Source organism: Egretta garzetta, unplaced genomic scaffold (genome assembly GCF_000687185.1).
Source record: "Egretta garzetta isolate BGI_Z169 unplaced genomic scaffold, ASM68718v1 scaffold34, whole genome shotgun sequence".
In the NCBI taxonomy this organism is placed as follows: Eukaryota; Metazoa; Chordata; class Aves; order Pelecaniformes; family Ardeidae; genus Egretta; species Egretta garzetta.
Window position 1 is genome coordinate 3334126 of NW_009259586.1, and position 9823 is coordinate 3343948.

A 9823-nucleotide genomic window follows, 5' to 3' on the forward strand; every position below is an offset into this window, starting at 1 on the left:
GCTGGCCTGGCCCCACCGGGGGACTCCCGGCGGAGCCGGCAGCCGCAGATGGGCCCTTGAAGGTGGCTTAGAGAGGTAAGGGGGGAAGGTGTGTGCAGCGGTCCTGGCACGAGCTGGGAGCCCCCCGCCCACTGTGGGGTTCCACAGTGCCCAAGTGATGGATTTTTACCTCCGCTGTATGTTTCCCCCTTTCCAGCGGGAAGTCCTTCAAGCCTTCTGCCAAGCTGGAGGAGCCCAAGCCCAGCAGAAAGCAGGTGATCATTAGCACAGAACGATCAGTGTCCCCCGTGCCCCTCCTTGCTGGGTGTTGTTGCTTGAAGGTCTACGTGGCGACGCTGAGGAGGGGCAGCAGCATCTGGAAGGGGTTCTGTGTGCGGAAGAACAGCCTCCTCCCTCTATGCACATGGGTCTCCCCAGGCCTCCCTTCTGTGGCTGCAGCACCTCCCCGAGCAATTCCCTAATGTGGAGGTTGGAGCCAGCATCCCCCGCTCCCTCCAACCCTGGGACACCAGCCCAGGCTGGAGACTCGTGAGGATGGACCCAGGCTCTGCGAGGGACCAGTCCTGGGCGCTGGGGCTGTTCTCATACAGCAAAGGCCTTTAGTGGGGTGCCCACGCTAGAAGGTGCTGAATCTTTCACAGGGCTCGTGCTCTCAGGTGACTCTGTAGCCCTAGTCCCCCCACCCCAGTGAGCTGGCTACCACGGTGTGTTCTGCAGCAGGGCATGAGGCAGTGCCCTGCCTGGGTGACCCAGCAGAACATGTGGTGGACAAGGAGCACATCCCTGGGTTTGTTCTCTCCTCGGTGCCTGTTGAGGGGTGGAGATGTTGGAGGGAAGGTAGACCCAGGCTGGAGACTGACCCGAGGTCCTCCTCCCTCCCAGTTGAGCACGTGCCTCCGCTCAGTGATGGCCAGAGCAAAGGCAGACCCCAAATTTAGGGACATCTTCCGCTTTGACACCCCTGTGCTGATGTGGGACCAGCACTTCACCCCAGAGACCTGGGACAGGCTGAAGACACGACACGTCCCCTATGGCTGGCAAGGCTTGTCCCACACAGGTATGGACCCATCTGGGATGGGGGTGGCAGCAGATTGGGCAAGTGGGGCGATGGGAGGGTGTGGGGCAGTTCAAGGGGCCCAGGGAGCCCAGCAGAAGGGACTGAAGATGTGGGGTAGGCAGAGGAGCTAGGGGCCTTAATCTCTTCCAACTCTGTCTCCCAGGGCACGGGGCGGAGGGGATGGCTTTGCAAACGCTGCTTGCTGCATCTTGTGACATTTTCCCCGAATAAAAGCTCCAGTGTGTGCATGATTATTAACTGGGGCCGGAGGAGCTCGGACAACCGACTCCATTGTTGTGGATGGAGATTGTTTCCCTTCCTACCCCAAACCCACTCTCTGCTCTCCCCAGCAGCCGCCAGCTTCAATCCCTGGGCTGGGAAGTGCTGGGGACAGCGGGGGGGGGAGTGAACCGGTGGCAGTTGCAAGGGGACATTGTCAGGAGGGGACATGGCCAGTGTGGGCAGCAGCATCCGCAGGGCTAGGGCTAGAGAGGTCTGGATGCGTCCCTGTGCCTTGCACGGCCTGGGGCAGCCTCTGTTAGGTATGTGGGGGGCTGCGAGGGGGACAGTGCCAAACCTGGGAGAGGAGGGGCTGGGTGGTGTCCTCCCATCCTGCTTGTAGACCCCTCCTGCATGAGCTTTCTTGTGTGCTGCTCCTGGATGTGATCGTGCCCAGTCTCGCCTGTGCGTGCTGTTGCACGCTTAAGTGCTCACGGGGGCTGACACCCACCTTCTCCCCACTGACCTGCCGCATCCTGCTCTGTTCCAGCGGTGGGCAGCACCCTCCGGCTCCTCAATGCCTCCGCCAACAGGCACCTCTTCAGCAGGGACACCTTCCCCGGGGGCTGCGTCCGCTGTGCCGTGGTGGGCAACGGCGGCATCCTCAATGGCTCGCAGCAGGGCAAGGTGATCGACGCTCATGACCTGGTCTTCAGGTGGGGACGGGTCCCGGGCAGGATGGGGCCATGGGTGCTGGGGAGTGGCTGGCCCTGGACACACATCCTGCCCTTCTCCTGCAGGCTCAATGGTGCCGTGATCAAAGGCTTTGAGGAGGATGTCGGGACCAAGATCTCCTTCTACGGCTTCACGGTGAACACCATGAAGAACTCCCTCATCGCCTACGAGGACTATGGCTTCAGCCAGATACCCCAGGCCAAGGTGAGAACCCAAGGGCTTGTTGGGGAGGTGACCCCAAATCATCCCCTGAGGCTGGGCTTGCCCCCCAAACCTTCTCCCCATCTCGGGAGCCCTCAGCCTGCTGGCATGGGCAGTGCCCCAAAGCCCCCCCAAGTGCCACATCTGTGTCCCCGCTTCCAGGACCTGAGGTACATCTTCATCCCCTCAGACATCCGTGACTACGTGATGCTGAAGTCGGCCATCCAGGGCAGCCCAGTCCCCGAGGGCTCGGACAAGGGAGACGAGTGAGTAGCCCCCCAAGACATCCCCCCCCAGCACCTTCAGTGACGCACCTGAGGGAGCACAACTTGCCTGCCCTCACCCCACATCTGTCCCTGGTGGGCTAAACCCCAAGTAGCCCCAAGACTCCCGTGATGCAAATCCTGCCCTTCTCCTCACCCTGCTGCAGGCCACAGAAATATTTTGGACCAGAGGCATCTGCAGAGAAGTTCAAGCTGCTGCACCCTGATTTCTTGCAGTACCTGACGACGAGGTAAGGATGATGAGGATGGCGGCTGCTGCCTGGCTCTGCTCTAGGCTGGGCTCAGACCGCCTGCCTCCCACTGCTGCTCTCTCCCATACAGACTGGTAGCTGCCCAGCAGCAAAGCCCGGCCCCAGCCCTCCCCAGGCACTGGAACCACCTCTGTCCTGCTCTCTGCAGATAAAGCAGAGAGATTTGTCCCCCGCTGTTCCCATTCAGCGCAGCACAGCTCATGTCCCCTCCTGGCAGGGAGACTCCCACAGCCTCACCACACTCGCCTCGCCTCCCATTGCCCAAAATAAATTAAATTTTGACCTTGTCTAGTAGGATCAGAGGTAGGGCCCAAAGGTATTGTCTTTTCCTACCTTTCATAAAAGCAGGCACCTGGGTTGGGGTGATTTCAAACAGCAGGGAGCTGCCTCCCAGCAATCTGCAGTGAATGAGCTGAACCTTAGTAGCAGCCATCAGAGAACCCACACGAGCGCTGCATTTCACTTGGTGCTCCTGCCCTCCCGGGCACCGGCGTCACCGAGTGCATGGTGGGGGCTGGACAGGCGCTGGGGGCTGCGGTGCCGTGCTGGTGGTGAGCCCTCCCCGACCCGCTGTGTCCGCCGGCAGGTTCCTGCGGTCGGAGCTCCTGAACACGCAGTACGGTTCGCTCTACATGCCCAGCACCGGTGCTCTCATGCTCCTCACCGCGCTCCACACCTGCGATCAGGTAAGAAGCCCTGGGGCCACCTTCCCCCTGGGGACCAGGGGACCTCCCTTCGGGTGCTGTAAGGCTCCTGGTGGGGACCAGTGTGTCCTGGTGGCTGTCCTACTTGTCCCACCCCCTAACCCCCTCCTTTGTCTGTCTGTCCCACCTCCCTCCCCGCAGGTCAGTGCCTACGGGTTCATCACCGCCAACTACGAGCAGTTCTCAGATCACTACTACGAGCCGGAGAAGAAACCACTGGTGTTTTATGCCAACCATGACATGATGCTGGAGGCAGCACTGTGGAGGAGCCTGCACCGAGCAGGGATCATGACCCTCTACCAGCGGTGAGGCCAGGCGGTGGTCCACAGTGGCAAGTCCAAAGACTCCTGTGGCTCTTCTCTTTCCTAAAGGCCACCATCTCCCTCCCGAGGGCTCTCCCCGGCCGCCAGCCCAAGGAGCAGACCCTCCGCACCGCAGCCGGCGGTGGTGGTGGTGGTAAGGGGCAAGCTGGTGCTCCTATAGGGAAATGCTGCCTTTCCTCAGGGATCTCCAGCAATTTGTTTCATGGTTCAGCGTGATTGAATGTGGCCTTCAGGGCACCAAGAAGCACCACGGCGTGTGGCTGTGACCTCCCAGCCCCACAAACACAGCTGGGAAGGACAGGAGGGGCAGGGTGAAGCTGAAGAGGATGCTGGGGACGTGTACGTGTGACAGCCTCTGGGTGGAGGATGCCCTCCACCTTGCTGTTGCACCCCAGCTCAAACGCTCATCACCATGGTGGGACCACAGCAGGTACGATGAATCCTTGAACTGGAGATGAGATCATCCAGCTGACAGGAAGGTGGTGTGTTTGGAGAACACCTCCCTCCACAGGAAGCCCAAACTCCAGCCAGCTCTGGGATGATGTGTGCCACTTCCCGCAAAGACTGGTTTGCCTCCATGGTCAGTGGGAAAGCCATCGGCTTGGTGGCCCTCTCCTGTGACAGACGCATGCTGTGCCCTGGCATTTGCCCCTTCTCTAGGTCACAGTGTTATCAAACAAGGAAGGGTCTTAAGAGCCATCAGCTAAGAGTAGGGTTACTGCAGCTCAGCTGGGACATCCAGAACACAGCTGGCCTTTGAGCATCCCGAGACAAGTGCTGCCTACAGCCCGCCTGTGTGTGGTGGTGGGTGTGCTGGTGTTTTCTTGCACGGGGACCACATGGTGCCCTCCAAGTGCTCTGGGAAGGCAGCCCCACACCAGGTGGGTTAGGGAGCCTGTTAGCTCGTTGGGTGAGTCTAAGTTTTCCTCGCCAAAAAAAACCACAGAGGGAGGTGAAGGTCTTGAACCTTTGGCCATCCCATGCCAGCCAGCGCTGCTAAGGAAGACCCGCTGGGAAGGCTGCTCCTGCTGGTGGTGCCGGAGGGTTGATACGGCGCAGCAGTGTGTAATCTGAGACACTTTCCCACTTTGTGTAATTACATAAATGTTGAATGATGGTTTTCTTTTACGCCCGTTTCTGTTGTTTTGGTGAGCAGGGTGGGGGTGAGACCCCCCCTCACCTCTTGCAGCAGCAGCTGTAGTGCGTAGCAGAGCAAGCCTTTGATTGGGGAATGGCCCCAGAGGCAGGGATGGGAGCCGGGTTAAACCACAGAGACCCGGGCTGGCCAGGAGGCCTGGTGCCCGGCACGGTGCCAGATTGCTGGGAGCAGCTCTGAGCGCAGCCCTTTTCCACTTGGGATGCTGTCTGCTGTCAGCCCAGGAGGAACCAGTTACTGCAGAGATGGCCGGCTGCAGATATCCCGGCCAGGAGCCAGGGAACCTCAAAACCCCCTCGAGCTCACAGCAGGCTGCTTTCAGCCAGCTCAAATGAGCATTACGAGGATTAGTCTGTAAGCCATTTCAGATGTAATCTCCAGCTTGGAGCCTATCCTGTGTTCCCAGGTCTCAAATTAACCTTTGTTCTCATCGGAGCCACCTTACAATGGTACCAAGGCAGCCTGTTAGGCCTGGGTGTTTTTGGTTTTTTTTTTTTTTGTTTTTATTTGCAAGCACTCAGCAAAGCCTCTTTCATGACAAGAATGAGCCTGATCCTCACATCACCTGACCGAGAGCACTAAAACTTCCTAGAACCAGCTGCAGCCAAGCCTCAGCACAGCCCATGCAGGCAATGGCAATTAGCAGCACCCTGACAAAAAGAACAGGTTTTAGAAATGAGTGTTGTCACAGGGCAGCATCCTGCCAGGAATCCCATCCAGCTCACGGGCAGCTCTTTGTGCGCATCAGGAACTACAGCGCACACCCTCCCTTCCCATTTCAAAAAGGAAGGGTTTTTAGCCAAGGGTGTAGCCGAGCCCTGGAGTTAAACACACTCCATTTTAAGGGCTAAGCAGACAAGGAACCTGATGGCTGTGCTATGGCCGCTCGCTTCTTCTCCCTTATCCTTGAGCTTCCAAGCAGACCACGAGATTTGTGTCACCAGCCCCAGCTTCGCCCTAAGTAGTTTTGGCACATGAATTGCTTTTCTTCAACTTTCAGTGTCTGCAGACACCGAAGTCTTTAGGTATCAGGGAGGAGCAAGTTTTGCTATGAAGGGTAAGCTCACAACCGCCAAGCATTTTAACCCCAAATCCTTCCTACCTGCTCAGAACCATTTCTGTTCAAGTAGATAACCTTTCCAAAAAAAAAAAACCAACCAAAAACCAACGTAAACTTTTCCATAACTTATTTTATTCTGGAACAGAAGACAGTAAGGAACCACATTTTCCTCCAGCCACCTGTAGATCAGGTCCTAGTGGGGAAAAAACAAAAAGAGAGCATCAACTGTCAGTGGAAAAGTTCCTGATTTGCACTATTTAATTGAGAGTACAGGTCTGAGGAGACAAAAACTTGCTCCCCCCACACCAGTGGCACAAGTACCCAAATCCTCTTTGGCTTTAGTGGGAACTTACCCGTGACGCGGTTGCAGCAAGCACTGAGTGGCGAGGAGGAGCCTGCAGTTACGCACAGGTGGCCATTTCACACGATGTATTGGTATCTTGCGTGACCCACTCCAGGACAATCTTCCTTCTGTCGCTTCTAGAGTTGGGAGACACCACAATTGTAACTGCTTTCCTAAAAAAAGTTTGTTCGAAACAATTCCTGCCCCTCTCTACTCCCGAAGCACTGAGTAGCTTCTGCTTTTCCTATTTATCATCAGGCTGCCTCTTCGCTTTTTTTCCCCTTGCTCCTTGGAAGCCAGAAGCCCCACGTGCTCTTCCCAGTGACTGGTCATACTGGGAACACAGCTGAACTGACAGAGCAAGCAATCCGACCGATGGTTTGTGGTACCATTCCCTCCCCTTTTGCGTACCAACCTTAATTTCATAAGGAAGTCCATTGTCGTCAAGTTTGCCAGTTCAAGCCTGTCGGTGAATGTTATTGATCTTCTGCAAACAAATACAAATTCTGTTAAACAAAGCATGAAATGATTTAGCACAATGCAGTTGTTGGCTACCTGGAGACAAAGTACTGTTCCAGCGTGTGTATTCAGTGACTGTGTATCTCAGGAGATAAAAACCTGTTTCTTATCTGCCCTTCAATGCACCGCACTGGATAGGGAACTTACAACACCTTTCACAGATTTAAAGTGTGCTCTGACAGCAGCAGCAGTGCTTACAGTCCCTGTACTGAGCCCTGCTCTATCTGGGCTCCAGAGAGCTGGCTGTGCGTGTGGGACAGTGCTCGTGCTGCAGTTGCACATCACAAAGGCAGGAGGAAAGGGGACAGACGCTGGTTTTGCCTTACTGGTGCCACTTGTCCTGGCTTTGGCTGGGATACACTCAATTTTCTTCCCAGTAGCTGGCGTAGCACTGTGTTTCGGGTTTAGTATGAGAAGAACGTTGACAACACACTGATGTTTTAGCTGTTGCTAAGTAGTGCTTACACCAGTCAAGGACTTTTCAGCTTCCCCTGCTCTGTCAGGGGCACAAGAAGCTGGGAGGGGGCATGGGCAGGAGAGCTGACCCCAACTGGCCCAAGGGCTATTCCAGACCATAGGGCGTCGTGCCCAGTATATACACTGGGGGGAATTGGCTGGGGAACAGCGATCGCTGCTCGGGGATGGGCTGGGCATTGGTCAGCAGACAGTGAGCAATTGCATTATGCCATCGCTTGTTTTGTACATTCTCTGGTTGTTATTATTATTACTACTCTTTTCCTCTGCTTTTTTATTACACTGTCTTTTATCTCAACCCACTGGTTTTACCTTTTTTTCCCCGATTCTCTCCCCCATCCCACGGGGAGCGGGGGCAGCGAGTGAGCGCCTGTGTGGGGCTCAGCTGCCTGCTGGGTTCCACCACACTTGTCAGCCGAGTCTTTGCAAGGGGCAGGAGACCCACGAAGGGGAAATATATTAGCCTCAGTGAAGTTGTTTCTCCCTCACAGCTGAGTTGTCAGACAGGGATAACAGCACATCATGGGCTCCGTTTCTTTCCTGCCCTTGGCTATATAAACTCCTTGAGTTCTACAAAACTACATACAGCAGAGACACCCAGATGCTGATACCGGTCATGCCGATTACCAGTGCTCTTCCAGATGACTAGGATTTTTCCTGGTAAGCGTTCAAAGACTAAGTATTCTGCTCATCGGATGAGTCGCACTGCCTACAGATCTGACACATAATTAATAAATTGAAAACAAGCAGCATGCAATACTGAAGCATTCTCTTACCAGCTCGAAGCCCAACTTACCAGCTGCCCTCTTGCCAAAGCTGTCTTTGGGAGTTGGTACAACCCCAGGATTCTGCAGAACGATTTCCTCCTAAATACAAGTTGCATTTAACACCATTAGCAACCATACTTCAAACAGTCTGTACACTCATTTCTCCTCCACCCCTTCTGACAAAAACAGCACTGGGGCAGAGAGCAAGAATTAAAGAGAGGAAGTTTTCCGTTCAGAGAGAAGCAATTTTTATCTCACAAACTTGGCACACAAGAACAGAGACAAAGGAGCGTGTTTGCCAGTGAGTTGTCTCACTTGGAGACAAGAAACTTTAGGAGGTGGATGCTATTTAAATCCTTGCTTAGGAAAAACCAACCGACCAAACAAAACCACGAGCTCTGAGACTTCAGTGGTTTTAGACCCTTTGCAGCTGTTTCAGGCAGACACCCTCCTCACCATCATACAGAAACATCTTAACGCAACTCCCTCCTTCCACACAAGAATAACCCACTCATCTGGGGTGTAAGTTGTCTGTGGATTCATCTTGAAAAATGCATTTAAGCAGACATAAGACACACATGCCATCTGGGGAAGGATTCTCCAGGGCATGTCCTTCCTAGCATGACCCTTTGGTGTAGCGAACTGCACCTCCCCACCCCCAGAAACCTGATGCAAGGTTGAAACTGTCCCAGCGCACCTCCAGGGAGGCACACAAACCAATTACTCTTTCACTAGGTCTGTTTCTGTGACAGATACAGTTATGAGATGAGCTGTGTCAAGTGTCTCCGTAATGGGCTGTCATCTAATCCCTCCTACTTCTCATCCCTTGTACTCTTGCTCATCTTTGACCACGCTGACAAGCAGGTGCTCTACTGGGCACCGACAACAGCAAAATCCCCATTCTGTACTGCCTTTCAACTTGTGCTCCATGGCAGCAAAGGGCTGCACACTCAGGTGGCAGCTGCAACAAAGCTACAGTCTTGATTGGCTTAATTACCTTAATCAAGCCACTGGGCTTTTATACCTCCTCCCAGTAGCCCCAGGGACACAGAAGGGTATCATCTGACACCACAGAATGAATCTTACTTCCATAGCCCAGCAATGGGGCAAAATTTGACTATGATGAGATGGGTGCTGATGTTTCTCACCATCGTGCAGGTTTGCTGTCAGTCCAGCGAAGGAATCAGCTGCCCAGGCAGGTGAGTGTTTTCACCCTTGCTCGATGCCATGCCATGCTCTGAAGCAGAGGAAGGGGACAGAGCTAGTTCATGTAACAGACTTTGCTTTTACCTTTGTGTCTTTAACGCTGAGCCTCAGAGTCATGCTTCCACAGAGGAAAGATTAAATTCAGCCAGGGATAACATAATCATCACTAGCTCAGCTTCCAGAGCAGCCAAACCTGGACCGCGTAGGGCTGCCCCAAAAAAACAAGCCCGTTCCCGACTCTGTGGTTAGGGTGCTCCTCACCCAGGAACCAATGACCCCTGGTGGGTACACCCGAACCCCAACTCCTTCCAGTGACCACTTTCTAAGCGGGTGCTCGGCCAAGCGCCATGGGTAACGCCGGCTCAGCCCGCTAAACCTGGCTGCCTGCCGGGTGCTCAAGGGCAAGCCCCGATGCTGCACTGATGGCGGCCCGGGGGCTGAGCTACCCCAGCGGCTCTATTAACCACCCTCCCGCAGGCGCTGCTGGGGAAGAACCGGTACAAGCGCAATCAAAATCTGCGAGC

General features: G+C 54.9%; 1 protein-coding gene, 1 long non-coding RNA gene and 1 other non-coding gene across 5 annotated transcripts in view; 1 reads left to right on the top strand and 2 right to left on the bottom strand.

The window, feature by feature from the left end:
- ST6GALNAC2 (ST6 N-acetylgalactosaminide alpha-2,6-sialyltransferase 2) overlaps positions 1-4025 on the top strand; it is a 9943-nt gene extending 5918 nt beyond the window's left edge. Inside the window, exons 4-12 of one of the 2 annotated variants that reach the window (XM_035893355.1) lie at positions 1-75; positions 197-254; positions 883-1057; positions 1827-1992; positions 2077-2215; positions 2375-2478; positions 2643-2726; positions 3334-3433; positions 3593-4025. In XM_035893355.1, the coding sequence (XP_035749248.1) occupies positions 1-75; positions 197-254; positions 883-1057; positions 1827-1992; positions 2077-2215; positions 2375-2478; positions 2643-2726; positions 3334-3433; positions 3593-3760 (1069 nt within the window). In that variant the 3' untranslated portion in view covers positions 3761-4025. Of the gene's footprint in view, positions 76-196; positions 255-417; positions 1058-1826; positions 1993-2076; positions 2216-2374; positions 2479-2642; positions 2727-3333; positions 3434-3592 lie in introns of those variants that run through there. The other variant, XM_035893354.1, reaches the window with a different exon arrangement.
- A 95-nt stretch (positions 4026-4120) lies between these two features.
- Positions 4121-9499, bottom strand: LOC104125306. Of its 2 annotated transcripts, none has more exons than XR_004841868.1 (5): positions 9242-9499; positions 8123-8192; positions 6749-6820; positions 6344-6470; positions 4121-6183 (listed from the first exon to the last, which is right to left on the bottom strand). It is a non-coding gene; the product is annotated as an uncharacterized LOC104125306 (long non-coding RNA). The 2 variants fall into 2 exon arrangements; XR_004841869.1 differs by having other exon boundaries at positions 9180-9499.
- Positions 9400-9474, bottom strand: LOC118452187. The gene has a single exon (XR_004841877.1). It is a non-coding gene; the product is annotated as a small nucleolar RNA R38 (small nucleolar RNA).
- Positions 9500-9823: the final 324 nt, after the last annotated feature.